The 21,215-nt window shown below is 39.9% G+C and overlaps 1 protein-coding gene across 5 annotated transcripts in view; it reads right to left on the bottom strand.

The window, feature by feature from the left end:
• Positions 1 to 5,502: 5,502 nt before the first annotated feature.
• Positions 5,503 to 21,215, bottom strand: part of ZRANB2 (zinc finger RANBP2-type containing 2) — a 90,464-nt gene continuing 74,751 nt past the window's right edge. For 4 of the 5 annotated variants that reach the window (XM_033917124.1, XM_033917120.1, XM_033917123.1 and 1 more), the window contains 3 exons: positions 19,630 to 19,716; positions 7,758 to 7,916; positions 5,503 to 7,241 (listed from right to left, as the gene is read on the bottom strand). In XM_033917124.1, coding sequence (XP_033773015.1) covers positions 7,175 to 7,241; positions 7,758 to 7,916; positions 19,630 to 19,716 — 313 coding nt within the window. In that variant the 3' untranslated portion in view covers positions 5,503 to 7,174. The remainder of the gene's footprint in view (positions 7,242 to 7,757; positions 7,917 to 19,629; positions 19,717 to 21,215) is intronic. The other variant, XM_033917121.1, reaches the window with a different exon arrangement.

The raw sequence follows: 21,215 nt of genomic DNA, 5'->3' as shown, positions 1-21,215 counted from the left end.
ATGAAATGAGGTCTGGAGGAGAGGAAGCATGCAGGAAGCAGAAAGGGAAGAAATATTGGATGCACAGGCAGAAGAAAGTGCAACCAGAGACTCATGAAATCACCAGGCAACAAAGGTAGGAAAAATGATTTTTTCAATTTAGTGATCATGTGTCCATTTTGAGAATTTATATCTGCTGTCTATATTTTGCAATACGGCCCCCTTTTACTAAACCACAGTATCGGATTTTAGCGCAGAGAGCATATGAGCATCGAGAGCAGCACAAAGCAAACAGCACAGCTCCCTGCGCTAAAAAACACTATCGCGGTTTAGTAAAAAAGGAGGGGTTATGTCTATTTTTGTATAGTTGTCACTGAGGTGACATTGCATATTTTAAAGTCATCTGCCTTGACCTCTTTGAAAACCCCACCAAATATAAATAATTAACATTTTCTTTGTGTACAGTGTGCTTTTTTTTTTTTTTTCAAAATTTTATTGTTGGTAGATCATTTTGACTTGGGGCTAGATTCACTAATCTGCCCAATTGTGACCGATCTGGGCAGGTCCGATGGATTCAGAAACCAATATTCTAATGGGTGCGATCAGAGGAACGCTCCCATCCACTGACATGGATTGCTAGTGTGCGATCCTGACATATGCACAGACCATCTGCTTTCCCTGTAGATGGTCTGCGCATTCATTCATATTTGTTTTTGCTGCATTTTTTTTTTGGGGGGGGGAGGGAGGTTAGGAGGCCCCAACTCTCCTATCTGTTCAACAAGTTGTCTTGAAGGGCGATCCCCGGCAGAACAAGTCTCTTTAAAAGGCTAAAATTCACTGTCCCTGATTCTCCTGCTCTCTGCCACCTTCCCTGCAGTGCGAGCCTGCAGGTTTAAAGCGGGTAAATACAAAGGCTTGCACTTCAGGGAAGGAGGTAGAGAGCAGGAGAGTCAGGGCAGCAGAGATCAGGGGAAATTTGGATTCAGGGCGGTGGGGCTGAAAGGCAGGTGAAGAGCTGAGAGGAGCTAAACAATCCAGGTCTTCTGCAGAGTAAAGGAAGGTAGGAGCAGGGCGCCAATGGAGCTGGAGACTGAGAAAGGATGTTTGGGACTGGTCCCCAACATCTTGGGTTGATTCGGCCAAGCCCAGTCGGTTTGCAAAATTTGTTTAGTGAATCACATCCCTGCCTACTTTGCATGCCGCTTCCCTCATTTGCATGCACAGATCAGAATCAGATTGACAGAGAGGTAAGTGAATTGGGCAGGAGTAAAATCAGGTCACAAAGCAATCTGTACATGATCGGTTTGCTTTGTGAATCTAGCCCTTGGCCATTTTAAAAAGTAGCTCACAAGCCAAAAAAGTATGGGCACCCCTGTTCTATATACTGTAGATTATTTCAAAAGTAAAAGTCTAGCAGATAAACTAGAAAGATATTCTCTTTTAAGCTGGAGGCTTACATCCTTCTGCTTATCAGGTTTCCTCCTGAGAAGACATGTTGTCACCTACTCTAACAGCAGATCAGTGCATCCAGGGCCAAATTCAAAATACTGTGTGGTCACCATATCTATGTGATATATACTCTTGTTTTGGTTCCTTGAACTGCAGGAACCAGCAATTTAACTTCACTTTGGACATTCTGCTGCTACAGAAAAAAATATTTTAGGTTAGTGGCTGCTCACTTAACACACTCTGGTAGGAGGGAGTCCAATGTAATAAAACATAAGTAAAACAAATAGCACAGTAAAAATGTGTACATCTTCTTTACTCACATGCTAAACAGTTAACGAAATAAGCAAATTGCTCTAAAATTCCATCCCCATTCACCTACCTACTCTACTTAGGGGTTCCAGGACAGAGTTTCTGCCTCTGGCCTTCTAAAGTATACCAAAGCTCAGCCCGCTTATTTGTAGCATGGAAATTTTAACTCTTAGGTCAGAAAGAAATAATGCCATGCCAGCAGCATCCCTATATTTTTAGTTATTTTATCTGATATATGACCATTTATAGCAAAAAGTCAAATCAAAGAGGTGTACAATTAACAAAAAGATATCTAGTGGTCCAAAATACAATGGTCTGAACCATGCTGACAAAATATCATAACTGAAACAAGAGTCCCAGTAATGTGAATTAACTTCACTCCACTCCAATCCAGGAGTTAAATTTACAGTACTAAAATAAGGCAACCAAAGCCTTCAGGGTTTAAGATATCTCCTTGCTTTGAGGAGTACATGGAGTGTCCTTCTTGCAATGGGGAGTTCTCCATAGAACATAGGGTAACAGAACACTGATAGGTGATGTCATTCTAACAGCTCTTGATGTGCAATGCTTACTTATAGCCCAGTAAAGCCTTTGTAAGGTTCCCCTCAGCATGCACAGGTATTTCTCTACTAACCCCAACTCCCTCTCCATCAGTCATTATTTTAGCTGCCATTTCAACATACAGGCGGGGAAGAGGCAGAAGAGTGGGCCTGAATTCTCCTGTGGTCTATGGATAACTCCAATTATAAAACTCAACTCTGCTTTCTCCATCGATAGGGAGGAGGGAATACACTCACACTGATGAGCGACTGAAAAGCTTAGGGTCACCCACCATTGCTGCCTATTAATGGTGACCAGTGTAGAAAATCCAGGTTCCTAATTTATACCAAAAAGCCACCATAATAATTCTATGGGAAAATACAATTCCTTGGATAAAAATATGTCCTTACAATTCTTTAAGTGTTAACTTTACAATCTATCATATAAAAATGTTTTCAACATTCTACAAAAATTTCCAATAACTAACTTCTCTCCTTATTTGTATAGGTAAATCATTCCAGATAACAATAGCAGGATATGTAAAAGAATTAAATTGACATTTAAAACGTGTACTTCTAAAAGGGGGCAAATGCAATAAAGATGTATTGCTCAGTCTATTAGATGAATAATGCAAATGTGAAAAGAACAAAATGAGATGATCAGAAGTCTCTGCCTGAATCATATGATGAATCAGGCAAACAGTTTTAAACTCTTTATGTTTCTCTCTTCAGACCATATATCAACCTCAGTACGGTATTTTGAATCAGCTGCACTTTTTTTTTTTTTTTTACCATTTTTGAGTTTAAGTTCAAATACAAATTATTACAATAATTGATTTGTGATAATATCAACATCTGAACCATCAATGCAAAATGATGTTAAAAAACCCAAAGATTTCACCAATCTCAGCTGTCTCATTACATACATGGTTTTCTTCCATAAATTTGTGATTTGATCCTTGTATGTCAAGGAGGGGGTCTAAAATAATCTCTAAAGTTTTTTCAACTTTAAGAGAAGCTCCAGATTCCAATGTGATCAATGTAGAGACCAAAGATAACTGATTATTAAACCAGAAAACTTTCATCTTATTTGTGTTTAGTTTCAGTTTACAGGACAAAGCCCATAAAATTTTCCAATACAATCACTGACATTTTGACATTTCCAATATCCATATCCACTGGAATTAACCCAAACATAACATTAGCATAAGAGAGTTAAAGATCTTCACCTGACAGAACCAATGTCTGAACAGAACACAAAGATATTAAAAAGTACAGGAAAAATAGAAGATCCCTGTGGAACACCACAAAAATAATTCCACTTTTAGAGAAAACTCCATCCTTGATCATACAATAGCTCCAATTTGTAAGAAATTCCTTAAATCATTTAATAACTGAAGTACATGATGGATTAGTAGGCCTAGGAACTCCTTTGGAGTTTTGACAGATTGAACAGCATTAACATCTTATTAGTTGTGACTACAGTAGTTTCCAGTGACAGTGCCTTGGAAATTTTCTGGAGGAACTTGGGATATAAGTAATCTCCTCCCTCTTCTCTTGAGGGGGGATATGCATGCAAGCAAGAGATGTTAGATCCAGCATCCTCCGTGATGGCTATAACCTGAAAGTATGGCATGTTGATGGGCTATCATCTTTATGCTGGAAGATGTCTTCCATCTTGGAATACAGGTCCCCTCAGGCACTTGTTCTTTTGCTTGACCAAGCTTACAATTTATTCAAGACAAAGATTGTTTCTTTTGTTTGTGGATGGCACTGTGTATAGCTAGTAGCACTATAGCAAAGTTTTGCGATTCAGCCCTTGGTGCACACCAAGCCAGTTTGGTTTTTAAGTTACCCATAATGAATACAAATGAGACTCTACATATACTGTTGCACTATATGCAAATTTCTCACACGCATATTTGATCTGGGTATCCTTAAAAAAACCTGACTGGCTTGGTGTGTCCCAAGTACTGGGATGAGAACCCCTGCACTACAGGACTGAGTAGTAGTAATAATTGGTAGGTTCTATGATAAGTAGATAAGGCAAGGTATTGTTTGAGGCTTGCTTCAAAAAAATAGAGGCTGGGCAGCTATAGTTCAGTGTAGACAATGAACTGGATTGGTTCTGGCATGCTTGAAACAGTGCACAATAAGGATGGTTTCTTTATGAAATTTAAAAGTAGTGGGTGGTTATCTGTTTGTAAAAATTATTCATGCTATAAAATAGGTCTGGTATGGTTTGTGAGAGTGTTGACTTTTTGAAGACAGGTATAGGAATTTCTTCCCACCAGTTAACTCTACCCCTTTGAGAGTTTCTTTTCCCAGTGCAGATCATCTGGTTGAGTGCAGCTGGGTATTTAAAGTTCTGCAGTTAACTAGAGCCTTGGGAGCAAGAGCAGAACGAGAGGCAACAAGAGAGCCTATAACATGCTTTTCTCATCCATGTTTCAGGCACAATGAATGAACTGCAGTTTGACCGATGTCCGACTCCACAGATATGGAAAGTGCTCTAGGGAAGTTTACCTCATGGATACCAGCATTTGGTTTAGGTTTAGCATTGAACCTCTCACTTATTTCCCCCCACTGGTGCTGATCTCAGGCCCCTCAGAAGAACATAGGACCATGTTTCATGTAGCCAGGAACATGCAGGTTATCTCATTGGGTCCTGAAGGGGTTAGAGTGCCAGGTATTTGGGGATTTTTTTATTGACTGGTTACAAGCTGCATCCATCTGCACGAAGAGGGAAGATTAGCATGGGGGGAGGAGGAGAGGGGACTGAGGGAGCCTTCTGAAGGCTTTCCTGAGCTTTGGGAGAGCACCGCACACCAGAAGTCAACAGGATGAGGTCACCTGCAATGTTGATGAATCCCTTCCAACTATTGATAAAAATAATAATCCTATGCAAGGTGTAAAAAGTTTAGTTCATAAGAATGTGTTTTAAATCAGTACTTAGCAATCTTTCTGTGGCTATGACTCCATTCACGTGGCAACAGAAAACATACAATTCCCTCAACATCACAGACCAATAACATTTTAAAGAGAGCCTGCCAGGTTTACAACCCCCAGCACAGGTTTCTCAACCTTATTTAGGGTCACAATTCCCAGTTAGGGAAGCTCTTTTTTAAATGAAAGGGCAGCAAATTGGTGAGCTAAAAAAAATAATAAAATAAAATGATGCTATTGGAACAGGTTTTAGACAATTTCTAACAAACAAAACTCATTGTGCACTTGGCTCACAGGTTTTATTTACATTTGTCTACAGCATCCTTTATTATGAAATAAACTACATTTAAGCTAGGCCCAAAGAAAGCATAATTTTCAGAAGGGTATGTTTCTACCATGTGCTTAACTACCTAAAAGCCTTTCTATATGTTAAAAAAAAAAAAGTAGTATTTTAAATCATACAGAACAAAATTAACTAATGGTAACAAATAGGTCATAAGATCTTCACAAAAGAGAGGGCAGACTTTCAAGAAGTTGAAGGCATAATTACTTGAGACTAATTCTCCTTGTGTAACCTACAACACATTTAACAAAGAAAATTAAAGGCAAAAGTAAGAAAGAAGATAAAACTTGACTTCTAAAAAAATACATTTTCATACAGAAAACATTTTCCTTAGCCTAGATCATTCAAGAAGAAAAGTAGTTAAAGCTCTCCAGAAAATAAATTATTTTTCAATAACCAGAATTGAAATGTTGTTTTATTAGTCTGTCTACTATTTTATCCTATCTGTGTTGAGAGCAGGTGGAAAGAGTATCAGATTTATCTACAGCTGTTCCACAATATTTATCTCTCTTACCCCAATACTTACCTTGCAATATCACTAAGGAGAACATTTTCACTTCCTTCTTCCAGTGACAACCTCCCCACACCCTTATTTACTAGACAACCAGATTTCAGCCTTAAAGACAATGTACTGAAGTGGACTAAAATAGGCCATTAATGTACATGAGCAAGTGTTCATCATGCAGACTAATGGCCAATGTTAATGAAATGCAAATGAGGCAGATGGTAAGTTATGTATGTATTTTACCTACAGATAAGTAAACCTTCTGGGGTGTAGTTAAGGTTTTTCATGTTAATACATCTGTGAAGTAATTTGTACACACACCATTCTACTTTGTTTTGCATTTCATTATCTCATTATTCTAATCTAGTTTACAGATGTTAAAAGCACTTAACATGTATAAACTAGACTGTGCAAACAGCACTTTTCAAGTATATTAATGCTTGTAAAACCTTAGCACACTTTAGCACATTCATTTCTAATGGGCCCTTTTACTAAAGCTTAGCACGCACTAAATGCTAAGAATCCTATAGGTCTATAATGGGCTTTTTAGCACTTAGGACACACTAAGCTCTAATAAGAGGGTCCCTAAATTTGCTAGCAATATAAATTAAATTTGAGCATTTTAAGCCATAAAAAAGTATTGCACAGCATTAAAAGGATGGTATTTTTTTTCTGATTATGTTATTCAGGTGGAAGCATGCTTAATTTTAGGAAATGTTCTAGTACAAAACATCAAATGATCAAACTTCTTGTAAAGACTGCCTTCTATAATCTTGTTTAGAAGATTTGGCAATTATGAATTATTGTAGCACTACAAAACTAAATCCTGTCAAAACTGTATGACTATGGAAACAAATGCATACACCTTTTACCATATCTGTACAGTTTATCAATGTACAATGGAACATGAATAAAGATGATTAATTTCAAGACATTTATGCCTTAAAATGCTACTTATGGGTCAAAAATGGCTAAATTTTCAGTTTCTCCAGAAACAGACATACCAGCAAAACATTTACCACTTCTGAACAAATAAAACACCAGCTTCTTAAAATATGCTTCATGCATTGAACTGATTTTCGTTTAATGTGAACTTTAAATGCATTATTTCTTTTTGGAATTCGAAGAACGGGAACCAGAATGAGATGACCCAGAGGATGATCTGTGTTGTCTGTAAAATATAATTAAAAAAAAAAGCATGCAAACAAGTAAGTTTCAACCTCAGGCTCTACTCACAGGACAGTTTCTGATGTTAAAAAAAAAAAAAAAAATGCTACTTGGCTAGTCAAACAAAATGTCAGGAAAAACCCCTACATTTTTCTATTCTTAAGAGCTGTTGTTCTTAAACTTATATTATTTGAATTAAAAACCAAACAGTAATGAAAATTTGGTATTATGAATGAATTTTCCTTTACAAATATATACATATATCCAACAGAAAATAACAGCCCCTCCCACAGTGAAGAAATAACTGTCAACTTCTAATAAAAATAGATTGTAAAAACATTTTTTTTGCATTCTGAAAGAATCACTGAAAAATTGGAACAATTGCACATTGTTTGTTTGTTTGTTTTTTAAAACATTAAGTAGTTGCTTCAGAACAAAAATAAAATATACTGACTTCCATACCCTTTTGCTTTCCCACATCCCTATTCATTTTTTATTCTTATTCTACAGAAACCCAAACCTTTCAGTTGACCGTGATCTTGATCGTTTCTTTTTGCGATCACCAGATGAAGAGGATCGAGATCGACTTCGCTTCCGGCCTCTCTCCACCGATGATGATGAACGAGAGCTTGAGTAAGATCTCTTTCTTGGGGATGAAGACCCCTGATGGGACCTGGAGCTGGAATTTTTTTTTTTAATTGATTGAGAGATAAGACAGATTTAATGCAGGTACTGCAGGAATAAGCAAAAGCAAAATTCAACTTTAGAGATGATGCAGACTAGAACACTTTTTTAAAAAATTATGATGTTTATTTAGAATACTTATAAAACTACTTCCCTGAGACTGAAACTAGTACTCACTTAAAGTGGTGAACCATAAAATCATGTACATGATCTATCACTTAGACTGTGAATCGCATGTTCACTCTTTCCAAAAATATTAGGACTAGGGGGCATGTGATGAAGCTACCAAATAGTACATTTAAAACTGGAGAAAATTTTTCTTCACATGAAGAGAATGGCATGGAGCCATGAAGCATACAAGTTATTCCACACTTTTCATTTCAATTATATGAAAAGTGTCAAGAAAAGTGTGGAATAACTTGTATGCTTCATGGCTCCATACCATTCTCTTCTTGGTTGGGCTGAGAACTTTTCAACTGCCCCTCTTACAGTAATTAAGGGCTCAGGGTTGTTAAGCAGCAGCATAAAGCCACCTTTCTTCAAGGCTAGACAAAAGAAGTCTCCCAGACCGGCTTGGCCTAACCAGTAAAAGAGAAACTATGAGATGAAGCAGACCACAGAAGTCTGAAAGTCTGGAGGAGAGCTTTGAACATCCAGCTGTTTTTCAGAAATGGACATTTTGTATTTTCAATATTTTCTGACCAGAAATGTGCAACATTATAAATGTGTCAAGTAGAAAAAAAAAGCACATGGAATTAATCCAACAACCCTAAAGTAGATCTTTTGACCAAATGGTCATGAGTTGTATTTCATATCTTTCCCTATAAATAAATTTTAGTTGACACAGCTTAATTACACGTTTAACATTTTGATGCAGGAAGTTTGTCAAGCTCATTTTGAGTTTGATCTAAATCAGAGTTAACATCTATTGGGCTACAATACCCATGAAACTTCATTTGCAAATACCAAGGGACTTCACCTTATTTTATCCCCTTCTGATTTATTTACCCCAGTCATTACAGCAACTTGTCTTCAGCTAAGGGTCAATATCCTGGGCTCCTTCCGAAAGCCTAAAATCTTGGGCCCTAAGTCCAGTCACAAGGTGTCACCACCATTGCACTATGAACAAGGACTCCCCCCTCCCTCCAGAACACAAACAGCAGTTATGAACATTGTCTCTGCAACAGAAGAAATGACCCAGGAATTAAACCCAGATCAGACATGGGAAAACTACGGCCTGTGGGCCATATCTGTCCCGTTAGTTTTTTTAATCTGGCCCACTGACCATCTGAATCTCGCTGACCGTGATACCTCCCTCCTGAGCAGCATCAGGCCGGCAGTACTCTAAACAAGCTGCTTCGCGGTCTTCCTTAATCGGGGAATTCCCTCTGCCACATCACTGATGATGCTATCAGTATTGCGGCAAACAGAAGGCCCCGACGAGAGAAGGCCACGAAGCAGCCTGTTTAGAATGCTGCCGGTCTGATGCTGCTCTGAAGGGAGGTATGTAGGGCTCACAGTTGGCGGGGTTCGGATGGGAAGGAAGGATGGAGGGTCAGTGGGAGTTCGGCTGCGCGGCAAGTGCTCAATGGTTCTGCTGCACAAGGGATGGGATGGAAGGAGGGAAAAATGGAAGCTGGGCAAGGGTTCTGCTGTACAAGTGAGGGAGGGATGGAAGCTGGGCAAGGGTTCTGCTGCACGAGGGATGGGAGGGAGAGAAGGAAGAAGATGTAAGAGATCTACCTGAACCGGAAATGGTTTTCAAGGGTGATGATGCGGAGGAACTGAAAGAAATCTCGGTGAATCTGGAAGATGTACTGAGCCAAATCGACAAGTTAAAAGGTGATAAATCACCAGGACCGGATGGTGTACATTCCAGGATACTAAAAGAACTCAAACATGAAATTGCTGACTTGCTGTTAGTGATCTGTAACCTGTCGCTAAAATTGTCTGCAGTCCCTGAAGATTGGAGGGTGGCCAATGTTACGCCGATTTTTAAAAAGGGCTCCAGGGGAGATCTGGGAAATTACAGACTGGTAAGCCGGGCAAAATGGTAGAAACGATTATAAAAAATAAAATTGTGGAACATGCAGACAAATATGATTTAATGAGACGGAGTCAGCAAGGGTTCAGCCAAGGGAGATCTTGCCTCACAAATTTGCTTGACTTCTTTGAAGGTGTGAATAAGCTGGTTAATATAGTGTATCTAGATTTTCAGAAAGCTTTTGATAAAGTTCCTCACAAGAGGCTCCTGAGAAAATTAAAGAATCATGGGATAGGTGGCAAAGTTCAGTTGTGGATAAGGAATTGGTTATCGGATAGAAAACAGAGGGTAGGGTTAAATTGTCATTTTTCTCAATGGAGGAGAGTAAATAGTGGAGTGCCACAGGGGTTTGTACTGTGACTTGTGCTATTTAATTTAGTTATAAATGATCTGGAAATTGGAAAGACAAGTGAAGTGATTAAATTTGCAGATGACACTAAACTGTTCAAAGTTGTTAAAACGCATGCGGAGTGTGAAAAATTGCAGGCGGACCTTAGGAAATCGGAAGACTGGGCGTCCAAGTGGCAGATGAAATTTACTGTGGACAAATGCAAAGTAATGCACATTGGGAAGAATAACCTGAATCAGTTACTGGATGCTAGGGTCCACTTTGGGGATTAGCACCAAAGAAAAGGATCTGGGTATCATTGTAGACTATACGATGAAACCTTCCGCCCAATGTGCGGCGGCGGCCAATAAAGCAAACAGGATGCTGGGAATTATTAAAAAAGACTAAGAATGTCATAATGCCTCTGTTTCGCTCCATGGTGTGACCTCATTTGGAGTATTGTGTTCAATTCTGGTCTCCTTATCTCAAGACAGATACAGTGGTGCTAGAAAAGATTCAAAGAAGAGCGAACAAGATGGTAAAGGAGATGGAACTCCTCTCGTATGAGGGAAGACTAAAACGGTTAGGACTCTTCAGCTTGGAAAAGAGACGGCTGAGGGGAGATATCCTTGAAGTCTACAAAATCCTGTGTGGAGTAGAACAGGTACAAGTGGATCGATTTTTCACTCCATCAAAAATTACAAAGACTAAGGGACACTCGAAGTTACACGGAAACACTTTTAAAACAAATAGGAGGAATTTTTTTTTTTCACTCAGAGAATAGTTAAGTTCTGGAACACATTGCCAGAGGATGTAGTAAGAGCGGATAGCATAGCTGGTTTTAAGAAAGGTTCGGACAAGTTCCTGGAGGAAAAGTCCATAATCTGTTATTGAGAAGACATGGGGGAAGCCATTGCTTGCCCTGTATTTGTAGCATGGAATATTGCTATACCTTGGGTTTTGGCCAGGTACTAGTGACCTGGATTGGCCACCGTGAGAACGGGCTACTGGGCTTGATGGACCATTGGTCTGTCCCAGTAAGGCTATTCTTATGTTCTTCTGATGGAAGCTGGGCATAGGTTCTGCTGCACAGGGGGATGAGTGGAATGTAGGGATAGAAAGATGCTGCAGAGGGAAGGCACAAAGGGATGGGTGAGAGGGGAAGAAAGATGCAGCACATGTGGGGGAGAGAAAGGAAAGGGGAAAAATTGGGGTGAAAGAGAGGAAGGGAGAGATAATCACATACATTTGTTTTGTACAATAAGCCTTACGTTTTCATGCTTTGCTACCTTTTAAAGACCAAAACCTTTTATGACGTTTACATTTAATTTATATTAGTTCACACAAATACTCTATCCAACTGCTCTTAGGCCTCTCTGTCAAATTAAAAAACCCATTCTGGCCCACCCATTCTAGATGGTACTGTGTACCATGGCCCTTTCTTTTGTTATCTTGTGTGCATGTGATTTCCTCTCCCTGATAAAACTGAGTGGTCTTGGACTGGATTTATTTTCTTGATATATTGCTTCTACAAATGTATTAAGCGGTTTACAAAGCCACAACTTAAAAAAATACATAACAGTTTATCTGTGAGCTTTAATATACAGTTAAAAAAAGAGTCTAAAACAAAGAAATTAGCAATACAATTCCTAGACTTTCCTCTCCTTTGTGATACTCAGTACACAATGTCATTCCAGGTGCCTCTCTACTTCCCATAATAATAATAATAATAACTTTATTCTTGTATACCGCAATACCATGGAAGTTCAATGCGGTTAACAATAGAAGAGACTGTACATTTACAGCGATAATACATATTATTGTGTTGTTACATTTACAGAGATGTTACATAAATAGCAGTAATAAAAAAGGCATATACTAAAGAGGAGGCTGTGCGTATACAGCGATGTTACATGTTATAGTGGTGATACATTTACGGTGATGTTAAATGTGAGGCAATGATAAGGCAGGGCAATTAGATAAAACAGAGATTGAGTAAGAGAGGCCATAGTGGCTTGGGAGGGGGGCGTAGTCAGAGGGCATGGAGGCATATCGAGGTCAGGAGGGTGCAGGGAAGGGGGGAAGGCAGCGTTAGCGGAATTTGTCGAAGAGGTAGGTTTTTAGTGACTTCCTGAACAGGTGGTAGGGCGGGGAGTTAGTCCAGTAGTACCACCAGGGCAGAAATGATCCCTGGTAACTCTTGGCCATATTGATAACATTTTTAAAATGGTTTCTGTGACCTCTAGCTTGTAAGATTGGCTGAGATGGGTGAGAGGAGCTACAAATGGACAGGTGGATGGAGAGGCACCTTGGGGGAAGGGTACTTCCATTCAGGCTTAATGTTAAGGGCTGACCATTATAGTGCACTGAATGTGGCAGGGGGAGGGAAGGGACAGCCCAACTATCGACCACCAGTAAATACAACGTGTCAGATAACCAAAGGGAGGGTAATTGGGACTATTAAGTTACGTGCTGAACTACCGTATTTTCACTCATATACCGCGCATCCGGGTATAGCGCGCGGGAAACTGTAATTTATGTAAATAAATTTTTATATACCACGCACACCCCTATACCGCACATGCCGCCCCGACTCTCCCGTCGCTCCTTTAGCCCGCCCCGACTCTCCTCTGGCCAGCCCGACTCTCCTTTAGCCTGCCCCGACTCTCCTCTCCCCCTTGAAGTCCTGTCCCCTCCCTGAAAGCCTGATGCCCCCCCCGATGTCCGATTCACCCCCCCCGCAGGACCGCTCGCGCTGGAACACGCACCCGCACCCCGAAGGACCGCTCGCACTCCCACAGCCTCCCCACCCCCCCATCATGTAGAAGCTGCCTACCGTCGTCCTGATGCTTCCTCTGCCGGCGGTCCTGCCCCTTCTCTTAGCCCTACGTCTACGCTGCTTCCTCTTCCGGCGGTCCCGCCCTTTCTCTGGGGTGAATCAGATGTCGGGGGGGGGGGGGGGAGGGAACTATGTACAAAAAAAAGGGGATAACGCGCTCACGATTATAACGCGCATGGTTATACTCGGTTTGTAAAAATCGTGTATAATGCGCGCGTTATATGCGTGAAAATACGGTAGCTATGTTAATGAGTGGTATATGTAGTGGCTGTGTGCATTTAATTTTGAAATGTAAAACTGATAGCGCTATATTACACTACTGCATGCAATCAATTGTTAGAGCAAAGATATTTTCTAATAACATAAAACTGTTGTAAGCTATTGCTTATGTAGTTACTTTCTATTTTATAGCTTGTTTTAACTGTAATCCACTGGTTTAGCCTTTTTGCTTTTAGGAAATACATTGAAGAATATTAAGAGGAATAATGTGTCTTGATTGCCCTACAGAACTGGAAAATCACTGTGCCACAGATGTGCTTTCTGCAATCAAGATAAAGGTTTGTATATAAAGTATATGCATGCATGAATACATGCATAAAATGTATGAGCGTGACACTGTATGGTCTAACAGAATGAACAAAAGAGATCGTGAAATCAAAAAGGACTCTTAGGATATAAAAGATGCAAATACTAAATATAAATGGCAGACTTCCGCATCAGTCCCAACAGCAGAAATGCTTGTCTCTAGGGCTGACCGCTGAGGATTCCAATGAGATTTCATCCCTGTCCACTGTGCTTCTTGTTCCTCAGTACTGCCCGATTTGCCAATTCATATTGATTCACCAATTCACCTCGGTGAATAAATTTGAATCAATTCACTTTCTTTAAAAAAAAAAAAAAAAAAATCGGCCTCAATGATTCAGTGAGTCCTGACATACCTCCGGGCCTCAAAGTAGCAGCAGCGGTAGCTGGCTTGGCAGATATAGCACAGTAAACAGGCTTCTCCTGGTCTGCCCTGCCGGGGCCTTCCCTCTGCTATGTCACTGATGACATGGCAGAGAGAAGCCCTGGCAGCCAGGCTGCAAGATGTCTATTCACCATGATGCCTCTGCCACCACTACTGCTGCTCCTGCTACTTTATTAGGCCTGAAAGGGGAGGGAAATCGTCAGGAGGAGCTGCACAGAGGAATAGGAAGATTGCAAGGCTGCTGCACAGGGGGATGGGAGGGAGGGATTAACATCTGTTGCAGAGGGGAGAGGAAGGATGGAAAGATGCTGCACGTGTGTGTGGGGGAAGAATTGGTGAGATGGAGAGATGCAACAAAGGTAGAAAAGGGTGAGTGAGAAATGCTGGGTAGATAGGGTAGAGGGCAGGAAGAGAAAGAAATGGTGCACATGATAATGGAGGGGAGGAAGGGAGATATACTGGATGGTAGACAGTGGGAAAGAAACAGAAATGTTGGATATGGCAGTGGAAGGGAAGGTACAGAAATGGAAGATGATCAAGGAGAAAGAAGAAAATAACAAATGGGCAGGAGACCCCAGCAAGTAAGTTAACAGAAGACAAACAGAAACTAGAGCCTGGAACCAACATGATTTGAATAATAAAACGGCAAGACAATAAAAGGTAGAAAAAATAATTTTATTTTCTATTTTGTGATTACAATATGTCAAGTTTTGAAATGTATATCCTAACAGAGCTGGTGTTACACAGTGAGCATGAGCTAGGACCTAACAGAGAGAGAGAAAAAAAAATATTTTTTACTTTGTTTACACTACAGTGCTGGCTTAGGGCTGGGAGAGGGCAAAGGGAGATGGGGTGGGTGAATAGGTTACAAAATAAACCTGCCAGGATGTTTGAAAAAAAACAAACAAAACCCCCCCCCCCCCCAAACACATGCTCAATTGCAGTGTTCTTCAACCACTGGTCCGTGGACCGGTGCCGGTCCGCAGAAATTTGCTGCCGGTCCACATGGCCGGCATGTGCATCTGCTGTCTGTATTTTGCACTGTTCAGGAAGAAATGCATTTGTTTCTTTTTCTCTGAGGTTGTACTGCATGCAGAGTTTTGCATCTTAGGGTTTGTATGCGTGTATTAGTACTTTTAGTTTTTGGTCCTGTATTTGCAAAGAGGTTATCTGTTTTCTGGTAGGAATGAATGTTGAGAAGCATACAGTGTGCTTTGTGTAGTTTACGATCAAACAATTTTTTTATTGTTGCAAAAAAAACAAATATAATCACCAATGGCAAATTTAGGAATATAGCTTTGTGTAGTTTAATTTTGTGGTAAACCATTATGTGTTAATAAGATTATACTGTGTGTGTATATATGAAAAATGAATGGAGAAAATTGTTATAATTAATACTATTATGGGGGCGGGGTCTGGGGTGGAGATGGGCGTGGTCTGGCCTACAACTTGGTCCAGTGTTCTTCAACCGCTGGTCCACAAAATTATTCTTTTATTTCCACCGGTCCATAGGTGTAAAAAGGCTGAAGAACACTGCTCTATTGGGTGAGAAAAGTGAATCGAATTGAAAAATCAATAGACCAAATCGAATTGAAAAAGTTTCCCTGAATCAGGCAGCACTAGTGTAGACCACTGCAATCACTGACAAACAAGACATGTACATACATACAATTGCCTTTTATAATAAAAGAACAATGATTTACTTTATGGATTTAGCTAACATATGTGGATACTGATACATCTGCTATAGGTCCTATTCAATGAATGTTTATTTTAGGAGAATCCCAAATTAAATCTTGAACCTTTTCAATTGAGCTTTTAAAAGCAGCAGAAGCAGCTCATATTTCCCTCAATATTTGCTTGCCTGTCTAGATTATTTTTATTAGGAGTGTGCACTCTTATTTGTAGCAGCAATCTGCATATAATGCCGGCATTATACTCTCTGAATTTATTCAATGTGACCTTAATTTCTATCTCCACCTGGGTTTATGAACTTTAACCTTGCCTATTACTATATCAAAAACGTTGGATCAGCTAGAAAAATGCAAATGGTGCCTGTGATGAAAGGAAAAAGTAGAAATTAGGCCTTACCTGCTAATTTTCTTTCCTTTAACCCACCAGATTCAGAACCTACATGCTGTGCCTGTTGACCAGTTGATGGAAACAGAGAGAGAAAAAAAAGTGCTGTGTGCTTCATCCACTGAGGTCTCTATGAAGCCTTATATGCTCAGTATTCTGAATTGCAAAGCAATGGACCATTTCTCTCCCCATTTCGCCTGAGTTGTACTAATATTCATCATAACATAATGCCAGTAAAATCTTTGAAGTCAGACTGTTAAGAGAAAAGTGAACGCTGAACCTGAAGAGAGCGTGGCTGTTAGAAACATAGAGTATGACAGCCCAACAAGTCTGTCCACTCAAGAACCCTCCCTCCTTTGAGAATCCATCGAGGAAGAACAATATTAAAAGTACACTAGATGGTTTAATAACTGGACATATAGTGTATAAAGCGTGGGTTTCTGGACTAGTCTGGTGGGACTAAGGCCCAGATTCACTAAAGGTAGCAATTCAATCGCTGTTGGTCGATTACTAGCATCTCGGTCTTCTTCCCTTCCCTCCCCCAGGAGGTTTTTAGCATCTCTCCCCTCCTTTCTTCCCCTCAGATCTGGTATCTGTCTCCCCAATTCAGAATGTGCCCTTTTTTCTTTATCCCCTCCTTCCATCCAGTATGTGCTCCCCCTCTCTCTTCCCTCCCCACTTTCCTTCAGCGTCTTCTCCCCATCACTCTCCTATCCACTAACATGCGTCTGCTCCTCCCACCCCTCTCTCTCCACTTCCTTCCAGCGTGTTATGTCTGATTTCTAGACCGCATAACCATTAGTTCGATGTGGTTTACAAAAGATTATAATATGAGAGTATGACAAGATCTAATTTGACAAAAATTTTGAGAAAAGGATGTGCTTCCCCCTCTCCTACCCATTTCCATGCAGCTCTGCTCCCCACTCTCTTAACCATTTCCCTTCAGCATCTATTCCTCTCTCCCCCTCCCTCTCTCACTCCCCTTCAGCGCCCTTTGCTCGGTCCAGCAGCCCCTCCCCTTCTGATCATCACGGTCCGAGCATCTCTCGCCTCTATTCCCTTCAGCTTCACCAGCGATTTTGTCTCTGAGCTACCCGAGCCTTTCATCAAGTTAAATGTATGGGTTGTTGAATTTTTTTAAATAGAATATATTATCTGACTCACAATAAAGATATGATTTGCCCCCGATGCAGGCGCTAGGGTTGCCAAAACATGTTGGATTATGTTAGAACTTTTTGTGGAAGTCTGGATATTTTACACCTGGTACCATCTTATAAAGCACCTTTTGAGCCTAAGCTGACACACTACTTTTTATCTCCACCTGCTGGAAGACAGGCTTAATCGCAGGTTCTGAACTGGCCTGAGGATGCTAAGGAAAGATAAATACAGTGGTGCCTCACACAACGAACTTAATTCGTTCCAGGAGCAAGTTTGTTATGCGAAAAGTTCGTTATGTGAAACGCGTTTTCCCATAACAATACATGTTAAAAAAAATAATTCGTTCTGCAGCATAAAATATGCTAAGATGACATCAAAAAAGATAAATTTGTCAAAATGATGAAAATGGTGGTCTTGCTGAGGCCAAACTCTTTGACGAGGTCACACTGTTTTACCCCACATTCACTCCTTCTAATTATTTCCTGTTTCATTTCAACAGAAATCACCTTCCTGCTTTTTTTAGAAGCCATGATATACAGTATATAAAAAATATTGAGTTTATCTTAAAAGGACGACTGTATACAGTGAGAGAGGGCAGAGTCTCAGCGGCAAAAACTGGGACTTAACTTTTCTTTTTTTTTTTTCTAGCATCGGGGAAGCGGCGAGAGTAGCTCCGCCCCCCCCAACGCATCAGCAGTAGGCGCCGGGCCCCTCCATAAAAGGAGGCGAGCCGACGGTCCGCCACTGCACAGGGAGCCAGGCAAAGGGCTGTGAGAGAGGGCAGTTAAGCGCAGTGAGTAACGCAGCTCGGGCGACTTCGTTGTGTGAAACGAAGTTCGTTGTATGAATCAAGACATGAAGTTCGTTGTGTGCAGCGTTCGCTGTGCGAGGCGTTCGTTATGCGAGGCACCACTGTACTTTAAAATGGACGAAAATACAACTTTTAAGGCAACTAATAGAAAAATTTATGGAAGCGCTATTTTTTCATGATATTAAACTATAAAACCAAAAAAAAAATCTTTACTGTTGGAATAACTTAACAGAAAGAACATATTCATTTTGTATTTATGCTCCTACACTAACCTCCCTCCCCCCTTTTTCAAAACCGTAGTGTGTTTTTTAGTGCCAGCTGCTGCGCCAACATCTCTGATGCTCATAGGAATTCTATGAACTTTGGAGTTGTTACCAATGCGGCTGGTGCCTAAATCCACGCTATGATTTTGTAGAAGGGGGAGAGGGGGAATAAAAGTGTTATGCCAATTATCTTTGTAATATGATTTAAAAAAAAAAAAATTAAAAAAAATCCTTTAGAACAACTGTAAAGATTTAAGTTGTTTGCATAACTGCTGTGATAAGCATCAGCATCCTGATACAGGATGCCAACAAAGACTATTCATGAGATAAATGTGCATGTAATGAAAGAAATGTATAGTAATTCTCGTGCATATTTAATAAAATCTGACAACTAGCTGGTGCTCCCCTAGAATTAGCATTATGAAATGTTTAAATTACACAAGTGTCCTAGAAACAATCTATATATATTTTCACCTTGCAATTCAATTTTGTTAACCATATTGAATTCAACTAAGATATACATGATTCTGAAGGATGCGTAATCACTGCTTTAAGAAATTAAACATTTTCCACATGCAATTCTAATTACACTTAGCTACAGCAAGTACTATTTCAGGCTTCCCCATAAAATCTTAGAGCACACCTAAGCAGGGTGCAAGGACAAAGGCATCAGTTCATGTATCACAACCCCCTCCCCTAAGCAGCAACCATGTCGTCTCTCCCACTCTCTTGACATAATTATGGTTTGTTTATTTATAATGCACCTTTTTCAAGGCGGAGTACAACAACAACACACACACACAATAATACTTTATCACATCTTTCTCTAATATCACATCTTTCTCACCACAGTATGATCACCCGTACAGAGAAGGGCTAGAGAGCAACATTTCTTACCTACAAACTGCCTCTTCTGCCAGCTGTGATCTGAAAACTGAACCACAAAGGTCCTGAAAGCCCTATGAAACTATGAGGCATGGCGTTGTTCACACATCAGAATGAAGTAGGCAGCGGCAGGCAAGAACTAAAGGAACTGCATCAATTGTGCGGTGGATCACAGAAGTTACTAATGCAAGGCAGCATGGCTTCCCAAAAGCATTGTGCATTTTTGATTCCCTCCCCTCCCCCCAAAGGGATAACACTAAAAAGGGAAGATACTGTTAATTTTTAGTGCCAGATTTTTCTCTCTGCAAAGTAGAGAGAATACTACCCCATTCACCTTGATTTCGACCCCCGAGATCTAGTATGTTCTCTTGAACTGGAACGGGATCTTGATCTGGAACCAGAAGAGCTTCTTGAACGGGATCTGAAACAACATGGGGGATTTTTTTTTCCACTACAACTGATAGCAGCACAATTGATCTTAAAAAGGCACAACTCTTGTAAATAATGTTACTTAATTTAGTTGTATCAAGATCAGGAATAAAATCTTTAGTGATTTTTAAATAATCAAAAAATAAAATTTTCATTGTGTTAAAAATATTTGTATTTTATAATTCGAATCTAGTACTGTAAATCAGTAAATGTAGCTGTATAATAAAATGTCTTAAATATATTACAGTATATGGCATAATTTGCTTCACAAACCAGTATGGACAAAATTAATATTACTTTCTCCGATTATATTAAACAAAAGCTTCTCTAACTGTACAGAACATGGCATACAGGGTACTGACTAACAAAAGAGTGCACACTCCTAAAACAAACACAAAAAATTAGGATATAAAAAAATATTGCATAAAAGGAATGAGATTCATCATGGAAAAGATGACTAGCGGATTATTTTGAAATCATCATCTGCAATTGGCTAAGTGAGATAGTAAATGCACCACTCATATCCATATGCTGCATTTGTCAACAGCTAAGACATTTGATTTGCCACAGACCCATTTTTAGGCAAAGGCCCTACAACTAAATTATATGTTAAAAGTAAAGGGGATAATTATTAAGGTGTATTACAGCCCTAGTGTGCATTATTTTCCCTATATTGCACATTATTATTACATACCGAACACATAATGAGATGCAAAGCAAGCAAAACTGCTCAGCATTATGTACATGGAATAATGCAGCTTGTGGTGAATGCTACAAGCCAAATCATTCCTGAAATAAACTGTATCTTGGAAGTATCAGGTTATAAAGCCACTTCTTTCTCATAATCCCTGCAAAGATCCCAGCTGCTCCTGCTCTTTGCTGCCAACAGGTGCAAAATAACAGTGGTGAATTGTGATACTACTGCTAAGGGTCAAGCTACTGTATACATGTCTAATGCTCAGTGCTCCCAGGAAATGAATAATATTGCTTCTAAGGTTGATTGCAAGCATTATTCTTCATATTGGGGACAATTCTACTGTAAGTTAGATGAATTCTACAGGGCAGCCAGGGAACCAAGATTCTGTTATAGAATACTAGCATATGCGGGCCTCTATGTGCCTACATTTAAGTGTGCCCACTTACACCATGTCAACACCAGGTGTAAATGTGTGCAGTTAAAAGCAGCAATTTAGCACATACTTTACACTAGTCTGTAACTTACATAACTACTGGAACCGCCCATGCTCCTTTGTGAACATTCCCTTGCGTTTAAGTACTAAGCAAGCTGTGTACGACATTTACAAAGATGCACTAAGCATGCATCTAGAATTATGCATGTAAATGTACAGTTACCTGCATAAGTACTAGCATTTTATAATATAAGCATGAAATTCAGGAGCCAAGTTAGACAATGAGAGGGACTAACCTACAGTATTGAGCAACTGCAGGTTAGTTACTTCTGTAGGTAAACTGAAGTTCAGCTTTTACTAC

The sequence above is a fragment of the Geotrypetes seraphini genome, chromosome 12 (assembly GCF_902459505.1).
Source record: "Geotrypetes seraphini chromosome 12, aGeoSer1.1, whole genome shotgun sequence".
In the NCBI taxonomy this organism is placed as follows: domain Eukaryota; kingdom Metazoa; phylum Chordata; class Amphibia; order Gymnophiona; family Dermophiidae; genus Geotrypetes; species Geotrypetes seraphini.
This window is presented reverse-complemented; position numbering and strand designations above follow the sequence as displayed.